At 47.5% G+C, this 18,810-nt stretch overlaps 1 protein-coding gene and 1 pseudogene across 15 annotated transcripts in view; one reads left to right on the top strand and one right to left on the bottom strand.

Moving 5' to 3' along the window:
- The window catches only part of Mroh1 (maestro heat like repeat family member 1), a 74,218-nt gene that overhangs the window by 23,364 nt on the left and 32,044 nt on the right, over positions 1-18,810 (bottom strand). For 14 of the 15 annotated variants that reach the window (XM_074069441.1, XM_074069437.1, XM_074069445.1 and 11 more), the window contains 8 exons: positions 17,141-17,219; positions 15,559-15,672; positions 9,100-9,173; positions 7,260-7,382; positions 1,247-1,351; positions 747-897; positions 550-590; positions 80-221 (listed from right to left, as the gene is read on the bottom strand). In XM_074069441.1, coding sequence (XP_073925542.1) covers positions 80-221; positions 550-590; positions 747-897; positions 1,247-1,351; positions 7,260-7,382; positions 9,100-9,173; positions 15,559-15,672; positions 17,141-17,219 — 829 coding nt within the window. The remainder of the gene's footprint in view (positions 1-79; positions 222-549; positions 591-746; positions 898-1,246; positions 1,352-7,259; positions 7,383-9,099; positions 9,174-15,558; positions 15,673-17,140; positions 17,220-18,810) is intronic. The other variant, XR_012446479.1, reaches the window with a different exon arrangement.
- On the top strand, positions 1,396-5,615 carry LOC141421256 (bublin coiled-coil protein pseudogene; annotated as a pseudogene).

The raw sequence follows: 18,810 nt of genomic DNA, 5'->3' as shown, positions 1-18,810 counted from the left end.
TGGCAGAAGTATAGTTAAGAATAGCTGGTGGGCTCTTCCCTCCTCCAGGACCACAGCCCCCATCACCCCCTGGCCTCACCATCCAGGTACTCCAGCAGCAGGGGCACAGTAATCTCCCACCGCTGACCCAGCAAAGGGTGGATGCTCCCGTGCAGAACCTTCAGGAGACGCAGTGAGGCTGCCCCCCGTCCATCCCCCAGGTAAGGGTTGGAAGACACAACCTGAGGGAGGGGGAGATAGGATCTGGCACCTATGCTCAGGCCTGGCCTTTGGTGCAGATGTGGCAGGAAAGCTCCAAGGTCCACAGCAACCAGCACAGGGGCAAGCTGCCTTGGGGTGAAGGAAGGTCTGGCAAACACTGGTGACTGGTAACTCCCCACTGAGAAGGCAGTAAGGGTTGCATGTGGAACACCAGGTGGACTGACAGGGACTCTGGAACACAGAGGAGACCCCTTTCCAGGGCTCCAGGGCCAGACTAGCAACAGCTGAATGTCTCCCACTTAGGGGTGGTGACCAGTTGTGCACTTGGAAAGAGTGAGGCTCCCTTACCAGCAGTCTCGTGGTCACAGCGTAGGGAGACGGGAGGTTTGCTAGACAAGAGACGTGGAAACAATTACCAGGTGAGGACAGGCTCAGGATCAGGGTTGGGGATCAAATGCAGTGTGCACAGATGGGGTGGGATCCTGCTCAAGGACAGAGAGCTAGGGTGGGGGCTGAGGTGAGGCAGGCCCCGAAGCCCTGCGAACCGTGGGCGTAGGCGTCATACTGAACCAGGAAGGTGTCTGCCCCTGCCTCCTGCCTCTTCAGAGCTAGATGCACCAGGCTCCTGCAGAGTGGGGTCAGGGCTGCAGTGAAGCGCACCGGGGTGAGGAACTCGAACAGGTAGGGCCAGAGGACCTGGGGGAGCAGAGGGGTCTGGTCTGTGGGGCTGGGTGAGTGCAGCTTCCAGGAAGACCCCTGGAGGAGCCACTCTCTGGGGCAAGGCCAGACAGACCCACAAGTGCAGAGCCTGAGGAGCTCAACTTTGGACAGAGAGCTTTGTCTTCCTGAGGCTAAGAGGGCCTCAGAGTGCTGCCCGGATGCTGCCCTAGAGAGACTGCAATATCTACTTTGCTGTTCACTTGTCACCCAGCATAAAGAGGAGGAAGGGTACTCAGTCACAGGATAGAGTGGGAAACCATGGAGAGGAGGAGGGAGGAGCAGCAGGCCTGGAACTAAGACTCTGCTGAGGTGCACACACACTCACGTCACTCATCCTGTCCACCGTGGTGCTGACCAGGTAGAGGGTGCGGATGCTGACCAAACGCACACTGTCTGCCGTCTCCTCACCATCGGTGCTGGGTCTCTCGGGCTGGGGAAAGGGGCAAAAGCAAGCACGCTGGTGGATGATCATCCATGCCACCAGGTTAGCTGGCCAAGAACAAGGCAGACGGGGAAGGAAGTAGGGCAAGCCTGCCTGGTCTGCTCGTGGAGAGACACGTCTGTAAGCTGCCACAGGCAGGAAATGCACCCTAGAACACAGGCTCACCTGGCTCAGTTCTCACTTCTTGCAAGCTACTGATTCCATAAAAAATAACTTTGCCCTGCTTTGCAGTGCTACATGAGAACTGCCATTATGGGAATGATGATGGCAGAGAAGCTCCTGGTTTCTGTCAACAGACTCCAACCTTGTAGCCTGGGCTAGTGGTTTTCTCCTGAGCTGTCTACTGCCCTTTGTCAGTGGATAGTGCTCCAGAACTCCCTGCAAGAAAATGACTTCTGCTTTCCAACTCTGAAACACCAAAAAGCAAAAACTATTTGGAACAGAGAAATCTGCAAACCTGCAATGATTGGGATTATAGGTTTGCCTCACTACACCAAGTCATGTGCTCATCTTAATAAACAGGAAAAAAGTACATAATAAAATTCAACACTCTGTGACAAAAAATATTCAGTTAAATAAGAATAGAAGGGAATATCCTAAGTGTACAAAAATCCACAGTGAACATCATGCTTAATGGTAAATTCTGAATCTGTTCACAGTAAGAAAAGGAGCAAGACAAGATGTTTGGTTTCACCTCTTGTATTCATCATTGTACTGGAGGTTCTAGCCAGGGCAATTAGTAAGAAAATTAAGGAAAAGGCATCAAACTGGAAAGGAAGAAGTAAAGCTGTCTCTGTTTGCAGAGGACATGATCTTTAGCAGAAAATTCCAAGGAATCCTAAATACTATTGGAACGAAGAATTGAGTAAAGTTGCAGGGTACAAGGCAGCATGAGAGATGACTGCACTTCTAAACAGTAGCAATGAGCAAACTGAAAATGCAATGAAGAGAATAATTCCATTTCCAACAGCATCAAAAAGAATACAAGCCTGCACTCGGAGCACGAGTGAGGCGCTAGGTTTGATTCCCAGAACTATAAAAAAAAAAAGATGAAAACACTCCCTAAAGATATAAAAATTCAGTGTGGTCCTAAAAAATCCCAGCTGACTTCTTTGCAGAAACCAACTTGGTGTTCCTGAAATAAATTCATATGGGAACCCACGGGACCCAGAATGGCCCAAACAATCTGGAGAAAGAAGAACAAAGTTGGGAGACTCACACCTCCCATTTTCAAAAGTAACTCCAAGGCTTTAGTAACATACTAGTGCCAGAACTTAAATTAACCAAATGCTAAGGCAGCATGCAGTAAAGAGGGAACCCAGCAAGCTTGGTCATTAAAAGGCCCTGCTTACAAAGATGGCCCTTGGCTGGCTTCTGGCTTTTTGGAAAACTTGTGGCAAAATACACGTAATATGGAATTTACTGTCTTGGCCTTTTTTTTTTTTTTTTTTTGGTACTGGGGCTTGAACTCAGGGCCTACACCTTGAGCCACTCCACCAGCCCTTTTTTGTGAGGGGTTTTTCAGGATAGGGTCTCACGAACTGTTTGCCTGGGCTGGCTTTGAACCGTGATCCTTCTGATCTCTGCCTCCTGAGTAGCCAGGATTACAGGTTTGAACCACCGGCATCCAGCTTTGGCCATTTTTTAATACACCAGGTGGTTTGCATTTTATATATTATGATTAACATTATGTTTACTCTGCAAGACATATCTCCATTTTATAAAGGTAACACACTCAAAATTTGCCAAGTTGTTTTTTTCTATTGGTCTGCTTATTCTCAGAGGTTTACCCAGATTTCTGGTGGTACCTGGTATTTTTAAGAACATTGGCCACTGGACTAGAGGAGTGGCTCAAGTGGTAGAGTGTATCCCTAGCAAGTGAGAAGTCCTGAGTTCAAACCCTAGTAGTACCACACACACACACACACACACACACACACACACACACACACACACACAAAGAAAAAAGTTTCAGTTTGGGAAGATGAGAAAATTCTGTGGGTCAGTGGTGGCAATGGACACACAGCAGTATGAATGTATTTAATGTGACTGAAATCCACACTTTAAAATGGTTGGTCCATGTCCTGGTGCCAAAAAACAAACCAAAAAGTGAAGGTGGTAAATTTTTGTTGTTATTTTGCCAGGATAAAAAACTGAGGGCTGGGGCTATAGCTAAGTGGTAGAACTCTTGCCTAGCATGCACAAGACCCTGGGTTCAATCACTAACATAAAAAAATTTTAAATTAAAAAAAGAAATCAAAAGAAAATTTATATGACTTTACCCATAATGCCACAAAAAGTGCTGAACAAATTTATCATTGATCTATGATTTAAAAAAAAGTCTCAAAAAAGTAGGAATAGAATGGAATTTCTTCAACCTGATAAAGGGCATCTATTTATGAAAACCTCTTGCCAACAGGAGTTTGTTTGTTTGAGACAAGGTCTTGCTATGTAGCCATGATGGTCTCAAACTCGAGATCCTCCTGTCTTTGCTTCCAACAGCTGGGGTTGCAGGTGGCCACCTCACCTGGCTAACAACACTCTTAATAGGAACACAGGCATTCTTATAATGCGAACAAAGCAAGGAGTTCTCACCACTTCTACTCACTGAGTTGGAGGCCCAACTCAATGCAATGAAGTAAGAAAAATAAAAGGCATCCAAATGAGAAAGAAGAAACTGTCTATTTAAAGAAGACATAGTGTAGAAAATCCCAAAGAATCTATGAAAATGCAAGGTCACAGGACACAAGGTCAAAATATGAAACCAACTGTATTGTATGCACAATGAGAAACTGAGATGCACTAAAATCCAAATGGTTACAAAACTAACAAAATACCAGGATATACAGACTATGTACCTGTCAGTTACAAAATACTAATGAGAGAAATCAAAGAACCTAAATAAATATAGAGATATAACGTATTCATGGATTGGAAGACTCAATATTATAAAGATACAAATTCTCCCCAAAAGGTCTACAGGTTCAATGCAATCACATTCAGAATTGCAATAGATTTGTTTTCATAGAAAACAACAAGATAAGGCTGGGCGCTGGTGGCTCAGGCCTGTAATCCCAGCTACTCAGGAGGCAGAGGTCAGGAGGACCATAGTTTGAAACCAGCCTGGCAAATAGTTCTCCAGATCCTATCTCGAAAACACCCAACACAAAAAAGGGATGGTGGAGTGGCTCAAGGTGTAGGCCCTGTGTTCAAGCCCCAGTACTGCAAAAAAGAAAAAAAAAGGAAGGAAGGGAGGGATGGAGGGAGGGAGGAAGCAAGGAAGGAGGGGAAAGAAAGAAAACTCTGTATTTAAATGCTCTTGGTGGGTTTATTCATAAATATTCTAAACGTCAGTCACTGAAGTGGGTAAATGAACTGTGGTCCATGCTGATGGTGGAATACTCCTGAGCAAGAGGAAGGGTCACAGGACTGACACACGTGACTACCAAGAAGATCTCATAGCACTACGCTCAAAGGGCTATAAACTGTTCTAGTTCACCTAGACAACATTCTGGAAAAGCAAAACTGTAGGACAGAAAATAAGCAAGGACCTCACACTTTTAGGCAGGCACTCTACCACTTGAACCACTCTACTGCCCTTTTTTGTATGGGTATTTTTGAGATAGGGTTTTGCAAACTATTTGCCTGGGCTGGCTATGAGCTTTGATCCTCCTCATCACTGCCTCCCAAGTAGCTAGGATTACAGGTAAATATTTAAAACTGTTACTTCAGCCCATTGGAAATGTTGAAACATGATTTCATAATTTACAACATAGTCTTCTTTATCAAAAGGAATTAAAAGTTGCAGTTCCAGAGCTGGGGTATATCTCAGTGGTATAGCACTTGCCTAGCATGCACAAAGTATGCAAACATTTGTTTTAAGTAATCAAAAGCAGAGTTCCTACCATGGGACTCTATTAAACTCTTCTAACTACACGCCTAGTACCAGCTGTCAGTGCTAAGACTGCCAGGTTCCACTGTGGTGTGGCTCCTGTGGTGCCCGAGCCTGCAGTGTCAGGCCTTAATGGGGATCTGGGCATGCCAGAAGAGACAAGTGCAGAAGGCAAGGGTGATGGCTCCAGGGAAGCAGAGCAACTGCCATCAACTCCACGTTGGACCACACCAACTCCTGCTTGGACTACCTGGGGAGCAAAATAACCACCTCTACACCTGCCTCCAGGGGCTGCTGGAGTCCCACAGGGACCTTGAGTTCTAGCAGCCCAGGAAGGCCTCCAGTGATGCCAGCCCCTAGACTCAGGAAGCCCCCAGTCAGGCCCAACCCTGCCTCCTGAGCCAGGCTCTGGTTTAAATGCCCTCTCAAGAGCTAGCCTTCCTAGCCCCTGATGAATCTGCCTGCCTGGGCCAGCACTCACTGCCCAGCATCCCTCCTGGGGCCAGGTGTGGACCTGCAACCCAGCCACCTGCCCACCTGCCCAGGAGCACTCCCCACTTCACCCAGAATTGAATGTCTGCATTAAATGATCTCACACACACACACACACACACACACACACACACACACACACACACACACACACACAAAAACAAGAGGTCAAATCCCAAAATGTTGGGACTAAAGACTAAAGCAGAGGTGTTGGCCTTCTTCAGTTCATGTCCAATGACCCACAAAACCACCGTGAAGATGCTGAGGTAAGAAGTAGGCAGACAGACCTGTTGACCCACTTCTGAGCCTGGGGACTCAGTTTCCTCCTAAGGGAATCTCTCTTATTATGTGCAAAGGAACAACACACCCACTCGGGCCCATGCCACAACCTCTAGTGTGCCACGATAAACACAAAGTCCCATTTGGGAGCATAGCAGATGCTATGGTGACAGTCAACTGAGTACAAGAAGGAAGGCCGGGTCCCTGTTTTGAGCTGACCTCAAGGATAAGCCAGCTCTACCAACTTGAAGAAATAAGACCCAAATGAATAAAATGTAATTCCAGTGAGATCCAAAGCAGAAATCAGATGGGTAAAGGTACTGTGAATGAAAAAGTACTTTAAACTTAAGTGTTCTCTTTGTGCATATGTTAGTATAATGATTTCTTTCATCCCATTTATTCCCTTCCTTTAAAGAAAACCAGTTTACAATTCGTAGGTCTGTCTATATATAAATATATAAAGAGCAAAAATAAATATGTAAAAATCACCCAAGTCTGCTTTATTAGACTGTAGTTCACACAACTACATAGAAGCAAGCTGGACTTGGCTTTACATTCTTGGCAGTAGTGGGCTGAACTCCAGCCTTGAGCTAGATAGGCAAGAGCTTTACCATTTGAGCCATACCACCAGCCCTTGGCTTTAAATTCTTAATGTAGTTTTACTTTTCCTCAATATATGAACTTATTTTCTTGGAACTGAATGGTTTCATACAGTAAATTAAGATATTTGGCACTCTTAAGAAAAAAAATAGAACCAGAGCTAGAGGGACCCAAGACCTGCTCACCAGCAAGCTGGTGGCACTCAGGCAACCAAACCACCCAGGCTATCTGCAGTTGTTTATTCCAGTGCTAAAGATCAACACCAGGACCCGCTGTGTGCTAGGCAAGCACTCTACTGCTGACTCACCCCAGCCCCTACCTGCGGTCCATGTTTACCACGTTTTACCTCACTCTCCTTTAAGAAGTTGGGATTTAGCAACTTTTTAAAATAGAAAGTCCCCAGGGAGAACAAAGTCTATTTTCTGTCTCTGTTTTTGAGTCCAAGGAACTTCTGAGTAGACTCATGAGGTTCAGAGACAAGGACAGAAAGCAGGGGAGCCTCAGTGCATGACCCAGGCCACACAGTAGCTTGCTAGGCCAGCAGTTCCTAGTGACCAGCACCAACAGAGCTCAGGGACAGCTGAGGACCTTAGCAGCACCTGGCCAGAGTGATAGGGAGGTAGTGGCCCTTACCTCCTGCTCAGGGGGCAGCGCACACTGATGCACGATGTACTCTACCATCACCTTGCCTCCAGGCTGCTCCAGGTAGCCATGGTGGGCCATGGCACTGATCACCTGCACCACAGCTCGTTTTACCTGCCCAGAACCAATGGAGGTTAAAGGGAATGCAGATGAGTCCCACCACGCCAATCCAGCGAGCAGACAGGATCCTCACTCCTTTCCCCAGCCATACCTGTGCTGCACACCCACCTATACCTGTGCTGCACACCCACCTGTCCCTGTGCCCGAACCTGCACCTGTACCTGCCTTCTACTCAATCCCTTGGCTGTACAGAGGCTTCCTTAGCTCCCTGCCAGCTGCCTTCTGGCCAGCTTGTGGATGCACAGGCCCATGGGGCAAGGCCTCTTTCTCTCCTGTCCTCTACAACTCCCTCCCTTCCTCTCAGACCCTCAGAAGTCAACTTGTCTTACTAGTGTCCTTCCTTTATCCCCTTCCATCAAACTTGACCCCAAGTCCATGCAAGCAGCTCTGCTGAAAGCCCTCCCCAAACCTACCCTCTGGGCTTCTGCACATGGTTGCCACATATCCTGGCACCACACTCATGGCCTCTTGATGACAAAAACGCTCATCCCTTCCGCCCAGTGTCTGGCTGAAACCAGCCATCCCCATCCCAGAGCTGGCACCTCCTTCAGCCCTCTCACTCCCCACACAGACAATAGCCTCTGTCCCTGGCCTTAGCCATTTTCACATGCCCAACACCCAGGGTCTTTCTTTTCTATCCTGAGCATGCCTCTGCTCTCTGAGATCTCAGGTCAAAAATTTCTGCCCAAAGGAGGCTTCTTTGGACCCCTCCCACACATATGGCATGACATCTATGGGAACAGGTGGGTCTGGACTAGCAGTTGACTGCCAAAGCTAAGCATGTATCTGCCCACTTGGCATTGCAGGCATCACACCATCCGGGCACATGTGATGAGCTGAAGAGTTCTGCAGAAGATAGTGATTGGTGCCCAAGTAGTCTAGGGCCCTGAAGGACCCGCCTTGCCCAAATAAGGATCTGACCCTGTCCTGGGCTCCTGGAAGATCATCTCTAAGCTTTTGGGATATTATACCTGGTAAGAATGTCCACCAACCTGAGCCCACAGGTCCTCTACATGGTTATATGATTCAGGTGGTGGCTTTGGATCATTTGGCATCAATCCCAGCTCCAGAGGGACTAAAAGCTGAATGCAAACATGTGGGTGGCTAGGAGGATCCACATGACAGGGCCTTAGTAAAGGCTCAGGCCAATAAGGCTGAGGAGACCCTGGTTGGCAATGTGCCCTGTGTGTTTTCACACATCTTGCTGGGGTTAGTACTGCCTCCCCCCACTGAAGAGTAAGGGTTTAGATCCTCCTAGATTCTGTCCTTTGGGCTCTTCCCCAGCTGATTTTTTTTTTTTTTTTTTTGAGACAGGATTTCAAACTAGCCTTGAACTTGTGATGCTCCTGTCTCTGCCTCCCACGTACTGGGACTAGAGACATGTACCACCACACCCAGCTCCCTAGCTGGTTTTAACCAGAATCTTGTAGCCAGTTTCTCTGAATCCTTCTAGTGAATGGCTGACCCTGAAGGTGGTACTGGGGAGCCCTGGGCCTAATGGACACAAGCTGTAAGGTAGTCTTAGAGACTGTCACTAACATCATGCCTGGTTACATCAGTCATGATGGGGGAAGGTGTTTTGTTCACAAAAGTACCTGCATCTCCCTGTGCTCCCACCTAGTACCTAGTGGGGTGGAGTGCTTCTAGTCCTCCCTGGCCACTCTCCTTGTGGCTGCTCATGGTGGGTCCTGGGCTGAACTATTCAGCTTACCTTGTTGTTGGTGTCCAGAAGAGGAAGTCTCATGGAAGAGAGGATAAAGGGTTTCTTAACTTCCATTTGGGCAGCTGCAAGAAATAAACAAGATGGCTCAGTCCTCACTAAGTCCAGGACTGGTCATCCTGTCCTATCTACCAGAGATCCATACCTCTAAGGCTTTGGCCTCACCTAGCCCTCCATGTGGGAGGAGGACAGGGTATATTCAGCTCTAGAAGACAAATAGTTCCCCCTCAATAACATTGTTTTACTCAATTAAAAACTAAAAGGTTAGCAGTTAAGGGCAGTAGGTAAACCAACAGGCCTGCGTCAGGTAGATCGGGGTTCAAATACTGGGGAGTTACTCTGGTGGTTTTGTAACTGAAGGGCGTCAGGATCACCAGGCTTGTGAAATGGGACCTACCAGGTCTTGGGGGCATGAGTGTGCATTTCTCACATGCTCGGGGTAAGCTGATGCTGCTGGCCTGGGGACTCCTCTGGCTGAGAACCAACAACATAACACTTCACTTCCTGATTATTGTTATTTTGGTAGTACTAGGGTTTGAATTTAGGGCCTTGTGTTTGTTAGATGGGTGTTCTACCACTGCAGCCACACATCCATCCCCCATTTTCTGATATTTAAAAGAAGATAAAAATGGCCATTAAGTAGATACTAAGCCCCACATGTATGATCCTAGTCCTTGGGAGGCTGAGGCAGGAAGATCACAAGTTTGAAGAAGTGAGCCTGGCCTATAGAGCTAGACTGTTTCAAAAAAAAAAAAAAATGAAAAAAATGGTGTGGGATTAATAAAAAACAAACCGGATACTAGTACAATGCAGGCAGCATACTGCATGTGATACCTTTTCATTCTTTCATTCTGTAGACAGCTCTGGGAGAAAGATGTCATCCTGATCCCAGCCCCCAGGGCAGCAAAAGGCATATCCAGAGGTGGAGGATTCAGGTCTGGAGCTCAGACTCAGCTCCGCCCCTGGCCCCACCCCAGCAGATCCCACCACCCCTCTTCCCAGGAAGCTGCCAGAACAAAGCCTGGTGAGGGCCCTGGGGAAGTAACATAGAGATGTACCCCATACAAACTCAGAAAATACAGATTCTACACTTAATCAGAGATAGCTTAACAATAGCTTTTAGAAGATGATGTTGAAGAATTGAGAAGTATGGAGACACAAGAGAAGATGGCAGGAAAAGATGGCAGAAGAGTGTGCTGACATGTAGAGCTATTAATGGAGACAGTGTAAAGAGAACCAGACACAGCAGCCAGGTGAACAAGATAAACATGACACATGAGCAAAGCACCTGAGAATTCCAAGTCGGTATGAAAAGGCAGACATATCAACAGAAAAACAAGCAAAAGACATGAACAACCCAGCAGAAGGCCACTAGGCTCCATCATGGTCAGGGTGACAGGACAGCTGTCCAACTGAAATTCAAGAAGGCAGAAGCAGAGCCAGTGCAAAAGAATGGGATTTGGGACAGCCACACATGAAGAGGCTGCAGAACCTGGCCAAGTCTTGGAAACGACTCAGCATAGACTAAGGGGGCAGAGGAGGCACACGCAAAACCCAGCAAGCCCTGCCTAAGGATGGCAGCCCGACTGTCTATCATACTGAAGGAGCAACTGTTGCATGCTGGTGCTGGGCTATGGAACACTGGTACCACAGCATGGTAGCCAGACAAATGCAGAAAACATCAAATCAGATAAAGAAGCAAAATACAAAAGAAAACAGAAATAGGCAAGACCACAAGAGACCACAGAGGGGTGCTGGTAGAGTCGTTCAAATGGTAGAGCCCCTACCTAGCAAGTATGAAGCCCTAAGTTCAAACCCCAGTATTGCCAAAAAAAAAAAAAAAAGAGAGAGAGCAACCACACAGGGACTCACAAAGGTGGTCAGACTAGGATAGTAAGGTGTGGCCCCATGAGAGCCACTGAGGAGGACATGGAAGGTCAGCAGTAGCACAATCTCCCAATCTCATACCTGTTTTGTGAGCTCTCCAGCTTGTGCCTTATCTCCCAGTAAGGTTAAAAAAGATACAGAACACAAATAACTCAACAGAAAAATGGACATAAATCATGTGCAGGTGCCTCTTGAAGAGCACACAAGGGACACCAGGGGCACAGGACCAGGCTTGGTAGGTCCCTCTCACAGGGACAGATAAGGCTGGGGCTTGGCCAAGGGATCCATCAACCCATGTTCCTGAGGTTCAAAACAATAGCCATCTTGCTACCCATGTGATGATGTTTAACATGTACTGTGTTTGATGTGCAATCTTTTATTACTTCAAGTGGGTCAAGGCCAACTACCTGCCAAGTCCTCTATGGAGTGCTGAGCTCATGAAACAGAACAAGCCCTCCATGGCTTAGGTTCTCATGGGAGAAAGAGAAGAACAAATGGATGGTACCTAAGGCCAGGGAGACTGAGACAGACTGACAATGAGCAGCAAGTCTGCTGGAGAACATGACCAGGGCCAGGAGAAGGTGGTCAGCATTGGGGCCATCTAGAAGAGTGTACTGGAGCTAAGACCAAAAGAAAAGGAAGTTCTGGCCAAGCAGAGCACAGTGAAGAGCTTTGGGAGGGAGGGGCTTCCTGATGTGACTGATAAGAGGGAAGCCCCAAGGTTGGAGGGTGGCAGGGGACAATGGCAGCAGCACAGAGGCTTCAGGGAGGAGCAGGAATAGCCAACACCAGAAGATACTGGTGAAGTTACTAGACTTTAAAGAAAGAGTCCTTTGGATATCTGAAAACAAAAATAAATTATGGTGCACACCTGTGATCCCAGCACTTGGGAGTCTGAGGCAGAAGGTTTGCAAGTTCAAGGCTAGCCTGAGTTACTTAGTGAGACTTTGTCTCTAAAACACTCACACACACACACACATACACAAACATACACACACCTCCCAAAACTTGAAAATAAAGAACAGAAAATTAGACTATCATCAGACTTGGACAGCAACACTTTAGGTCAGAAAAGAGCTGCCAGATAAAACACAGAACACCTTGTTAAATTTGAATTTAAGATAAACAACTGATTTTTTTAGTACAAGAATGCCTCATACAGCCAGGTATCAGTGGCTCATGCCTGTAATCCTAGCTACTCAGGAGGCAGAGGTCAGGAGGATCATGGTTTAAAGCCAGCCCTGTGCAAATACTTTGCAAGACCCTATCTCAAAAACACCTAACACACACACTCACACAAAATGGGCTGGCAGAATGGCATGAACAGTAGGAGCACCTGCCTAGCAAGCATGAGACCCAGAATTCAAACCCCAGTACCACCTTAAAAAAAAAAAAAAGAATGCCTTATATTTGGGATAGTGTTTGTTCCTGCTAAATCTAGCAAGTGCATGCCAACAGAAAATGGAATGGCATAACTAAAGATATTCACAGAAGCATGAGCCAAGAAGTTTACAATCAGCAAAAGTGGCCATTAACAAAGACACAAATAAACTATGATCAACAAGCAGGAACCTGAGGAGTGCTGTTCCCATGGGGCCTCCTCAAAAACCAGCTTTGGGCACGCAGATGAGCAGAGACAGCAAGATACACATTCCCCACAGAACAAGACCAGCGTAAGGCCAGGGCGCAAAGGCCATGGCCCGACAACACAGATCCAAGTCACTTGTGGGTGCTGTGTGTGTGACATGGGATAAAGACAGGTAATTACAGCACAGGATAGGACAGGACAAGGTTGGTAATTCTACCAACCTTGAGAACCAGGAAAATTACAAGGGAATAAAAGAGTGGAGAGGAGTTTGTCATTTAAGACAGACTTAAATAAGGGGAGATGTTGCCACATGAGGATAGATCTTCAGTTCTGCAGATGGATAGGGGCGATGGCTGCACAATGGGATGTGCTCAGCGCTGCTGCACTGCACACTTGACAATGGCTCAAACGGTCAATTTTGTGTTGTGTGTGTTCTAGCATAATTAAAAACAAACCAACAAAACAATCGAAGGCAAATCTCTTCATGTGTGTATGTATATATATTATTTATATATAAACATAAATTTAACTTACATGTGAGCTTTTAGAAAGTGGGCACAGCTTGACTAAGGCATTTTAGGGATGCAGGTTGAGATGATAAAGTGGTCACTGAAAATCTAGGCAGCTGCTGCTCATTTTGGGGGAGAAGGGGACTCTGTGGGGCAAGTTCAACTCAGAAGACCCAGAGGTAGACACAAAGGCATTCACCTAATGATTTGTAAAGCCACACGTTTTATGTAGTTTCTGCATGTGATTTCCTTTACAGTAAAAAGATTTTATAAGCCAGGCATGGTGGTACATGCCCGTAATCCTAGCCATGCTTGAGGCGGAGGCAGGTGTATCTTCAGATAGAGGCCATCTCAGGTAAAGATAGCAAAACTGTCTCAAAAACATATACAAGGCTAGGCATGGTAGCTCACATGTGCAATCCCAGCTACTCAGGAGATTGGGAGGACTGCAGTTCAAGGCCAGCCCAGACAAAAAGGAAGACCCCAACTCAACTAAGAAGTTGAGCATGGTGGTGCACCTCTGTGATCCCAGCTATGCAGAAGGAGTAAATAGGAGAATCAAAAACACAAGACCCAAACCAAAAAAATAACTAAAAGCAAAAGGGGTGGTGGCGAGGTGGGGGGGCATGGCTCAAGTGGTAGAGTATCTACCAAACCCCAGGGCTTACCAAAAAAAGATAAAGAAAATATACTCTCCCAGATTTAAAGACTTACAATAAGAATTAAGAAGAATAAGGAGACCAGTGGGACAGAATGGAATCCTGAAATATACCCACTAATAAATAATGTTCAAGCTCAATTTCCTCCTCCCTAGTCAAAGTTCTCTATTGAAGTCCTAACCCAAGACCTTGGAATGCAACCTTATTTGGAAACGAGGTCATTGCAGTAATGCTCAAAGCTGCTTGTGAGGTGTAAGGTGTGGGACATAAACGGTTACTTTGGAAAATAATGTTTTCACCTACTGATGTTGGACATATGTATACTTTATAGCCTGAAATTCTGTTCCTGGGTACACAACCAACCAAATGTCCACAGGAAAAAAGAGAAAAGTCCCAGAGTGCACTTATCCATAACCAGTAGAGTAGACTGACTCACTGCCATAATGCAGAGGTGAGCTGAGTGAGCTATACATACGTATGCTCTTCACAGAGATGACCCTGGTGAGCTACACACGATGTGCACTTCACCAACAGCAGAGAGAGGGTAAGAAGCCAGACACACATTGCCTCACACCATGCAATTCTCTTTACACAACATGCAAAAACAGCAACATTCTTCTGTGCTGAAGTCACAGTCTGAAGTGCCTAACAGGTGGCTCCTGAGTGTTCTGTGTCCTTGTTTGTGTTCTTCACCTGGGTGGTGAACACATAGACCCATTGTGCAACAGCTCACTGTGCAGAACAATTGAAACCTGTGCCCTTTTCCTCTGCATGAGCTTTACTTCAAAATAAAAATCTTAAAATGGGGCTGGGATACGGTTCAAGTGGTGGCGCTCCTGCCTAGCAAGTGCAAGGCCCTGAGTTCAAACTCCAGTACCACACAAAAAAAAATTAAAAGTGACATAGATTAGTGTGTACTAACACTAAAAGTTCCCTGAGATGTGCTACAGAGAGAAAAAAGCATGTCTTAGCCTCTCATTAGGTTAAGAAAAATTCTACTTCTTGCATAGACACTTCTATATGCAAATGCACAGAAGAACAGGAAGGAAAAAATGAAATACAGGTGAACATGGTGTGACTTCCGAGAAGTATGAACATAAAGCCAGGTGCTGGTAGCTCACGCCTGCAATCCTAGCTACTCAGGAAGCAGAGATCAGGAGGATTGCAGCTTGAAACCAGCCTGTGCAAATAGTTCAAGAGACCCTATCTCAAAAAAAACCCTTCACAAAAAAAGGGCTGGTGGAGTGGCTCTGGTGTAGGCCCTGAGTTCAAGCCCTAGTACTGAAAAAAAAAAAAAACAGAACTGACATAGGACTGGCAAACCTGGTTAGTTTCCTACCACTGCTGAACTTCTGAAAGGGAAAAATCATGCCTAACAAAAACCTCAGCACCAAGAGGTCTATGAGAATTTCATTTCTGGTGCCTTGGGCAGTGGCCACATGAGCCCCAGAAGGGGGCTCTCCCTTTCTCAACCTCATATCCTAATGCTATCCAATGTGGTTCATGATCACCACTTTCTGACCCCTGTAAGAGGACATGATATATAAACCCACATGAAAAATGTGATCACATTTTTCAAGTTTGTTGCCTTAAAAGCGGAACACCTAAGGCTGGTGCATGGCTCAGTGACAGAAACTTGCCCAGCATGCACAAGGCCCTAGGTTTGATCCCCTGCAACACACACACATCAAAGAGCAGGATGCTACTTCTCACCTGAAAGATGGATGACAACAGCCTTTCCTGGCACTATCCCACACAAGATGTGGCATGCATGGGTGGCCAACCCGAGGACGCGAAGGGCACTTACCAGCTGAGTTGATGATGTGCCTCAGGATCTGCAGGGTGCCCACCCGGAGCCTCTCATTGCTGGTGTCCAGCCTGGGCAGCAAGAAGGCCAGCAGACGGTCAGGCGAGCAGCAAGCTACAGAGTAACACATGTGAGGCATGTTTTTTTTTTCCCCACTTCGGCACTGGGGGTTTGAACTTCAGGGCCTCCTGAGTTAGGCAAGCACCACTCCACCAGCCGTTTTTGTTTTTTTTTTTTTTTTTTTTTTGCAGGACTGAGGTTTGAACTCAGGGCTTGGCACTTGCAAGGCAGGTACTCTACCACTTGAGCCACACCTCCAGTCCTGTGTTGGGTATTTTCAAGGTAGGGTTCCCAAACTATTTGTCTGGGCTGGTTTTGAACGGTGGTCCTCCTGATCTCTGCCTCCTGAGCAGCTAGGATTACAGGTGCAGGTATGGTGTTTAACAGTCTCTGCTTTGCTCCTTGCTCCATGCCTGCACCTCAAGCTCATCAGGGCCAGGTTTTCTGTCTTGGTCACCCTGTACACAGAGCTTCCCAGCACCAAAGAGGAGCAAAGACTTGATGTGGGGACCATAGAAAATTAGAACTCTCTAGAAACCAGCCCTGATGCCTTCTCAGGGTGCCCATCAGAGGTGAGGGGTTAGAGCAGAGGTGCCCTTGCCCCAAAGAGGTCAGCACTACCCAGAGCACATACAACTCAGATCCAAGGCCTACTAGGATTCATGTGCTCACCTCGGCTTCATAAGGAGCCCACAAGGGGACCCTCAGTGCCACTCCTGCCTGTGGGCTGATCTACAAGTAGGAAAACAACACCCAAGCACTTGGATCCCCAGCCTGTGCAGAGTTAAAACAGCCAGGTTTGAACTGTGAGTGATACCAATGGGAACCTTCAGCAAAGACCCTGGCAGGTTCTTTTACCTTTCTGAACCAGTCATCAACAGAAAAGGTCAGTCTGGGTGCCTGTCAGACCTGCTGTCCTCCCACTCCCCATCCAGAGCCAGCTGAGACAGTCTCCCAGGCTCCCCTCCCTCTATGACCCAGCTGTATGCTGAAGCTGCTGGTCCTGAGCAGCTAGCAGGTCACACATCTCTACCTGCCCCTAAGGGTGACAAGCAGGCCCTGAGCAAGTGTAGGTGCCAAGGACAGGGCTGAAAGACCAGGCCTCTGCTGTCCAAAACCACTAGGCTCCAGTAGGGGCAGTGACAGATGATGGTACCTCTAGCTGGGGTCAGGTAAGAACAGAATGATGTCCAGGGCCAAGCAGCCACAAGCTGACCAGCAACAAGAATGACGGGTGCAAAGGAGCCAGCTATGGATGAGGGGCAGGGATGGAGCATGGAGACTGAGGTAGAAGTCTCTGGAAGGACAGGAGCAGGGACATCACATGTGTGCACAGGGAGATTGGGTGTGTGGAGCTGTGGCTGCAGGCAGGCCTGGGCCCCTGGAGCCTCAGAAAGAAGTAGAAAAAAGAGACCTCCCCAATCATGCACAGCCACCACCATCCTCTACACACAAGAAGGTGACTGGCCAGAGTACAACCCCCTGAAGGCCTTCATGTGTGTAGACCAGCGCTGCTACTCACCCAGCACAGTGAAGCAGCGCAGCACCTCTTTCTGGCTGCTCATCACCAGGGGGCTTGAGGACTCCACAGGAACACAAATCTGCGCCAGGGAACAGGACAGAGGTAATGGGGGCATGGCCGGGCTGGAAGGACAAGTATCCCCTGAAGACACTAGCCTAAGCAGCTGGGCCCAGAGGTTTGGGAAGGTGACTCTCCAGTCCTTCCTCACCTGGGAGCAGGGATGCCCAGGCCCTGGCTGCAGGACATATATGCCATTCACCAGAGATGCTTCAAAGTTCAACCTCAACCCCTGGTAGCTGGGAGAGGAGAAGGAGAAAGCATCACATGGACACATGGCTGGCCCTCAAGTCTCAAGGAAAATGACCTTCCCTCCTATCAGCAGAAAGACAACAAACCCCAAATGACAGTGCAGTAGAAAAGGGAGCTTCCCATTCCCCGGGGCACATGTTCCTAGGTCACAGAAAACCACTCATCTCTAGAAAAAAAGCACTGGAAACAAAACAGCTAGAGTCCATTTGTTCAAAATTGTAAACAGAAAGAAAGGAAAAGAAAAAAGTTGCATTAGTTAAAAAGTAAAAATGAACCGGGGGCCACAGGCTCATGCCTATAACCCTAGCTACTCAGGAGGCTGAGATTAGGAGGGATCATGGTATGAAGCCAGTCAGTGCAAATAGTTCATGAGACCCTATTTCAAAAAAACCCAACACAAAAAAAGGGCTGGTGGAGTGGCTCAAGTAGTAGGGCCACTTGGGTAGCAAGTGTGAGGCTCTCAGTTCAAGCCCCAGTACCAAAAACAAAGTAAAAACGAGCTGGGATATGGCTCAGTGGTAGAGTGCTTGTCAGTTGTCGGCTAAGCATGGCGAAGGAAGGGATGGAGGGAGGAGGGCAACAATGTAAAACCTAAAAAAGCTTCTGGGGCAACGGCGAAGGGTGCAAATTCCAGTGTGATATATGTGATATATTGTAAGAACTTTTGTAAATGCCACAATGGGCCCCACCCAGCACAATAGAAAAGAAAAACTTCTGAGGCTCCCAGGTCCACAATGCCTCCTGCTGATGTACCACCCCCCAACCCCCACTAACCCAGGTGTGAGCTCCAGGTAGGACATCCCAGGTCCTCACTCACCTTCTCTGTGTCACAGCAAAGGACACTATTAGAGCCTCTGAATGAAGGAGACCCAACCATATGAACCATAACAGACAGTCAACACTCCAGAGCCACAGGCTACACCCTCAAGAGAACAATGGCAGTTCCTCGAGAACTGTGGGGTGCTGGCCTGGCAATGTTTGGGGTTCCCAGGTAGCTCTCAGCTATCTCATCATAACAGGTTCTGTGGTTCCCTCTGCTCCTGCAGATACAGCATTCTACAGGAGGCTGGCCACCCCTGACCTGAGGATGCCCAGAACCCTGTGGAGAGACCCAGTGAGAGGCACTGAGGCCTTTGGCCCACAGCCACGGAGTGAACCCTTCGGGAAGCAAGTCCTCCAGCCCAGCAGAGCCTTCAGACAGCCCTGGCTGCTAGTGTGACTGCAGCCCTGCAGCAGACAGAGACAGAAGCAGCTAGTGGAGCCACTCTTGCATCCGTAACCACAGCAACTGCAGGATAATCCAGGAATGTTGTTTCAGGAGCATGTTCTGTAGTGACCACATTCAGCAATAAAACTAATGT

The sequence above is a fragment of the Castor canadensis genome, chromosome 3 (assembly GCF_047511655.1).
Source record: "Castor canadensis chromosome 3, mCasCan1.hap1v2, whole genome shotgun sequence".
Classification (NCBI taxonomy): domain Eukaryota; kingdom Metazoa; phylum Chordata; class Mammalia; order Rodentia; family Castoridae; genus Castor; species Castor canadensis.
Note: the sequence above shows the minus strand (reverse complement) of the source record. Positions and strands in the feature narration are given on the sequence as shown.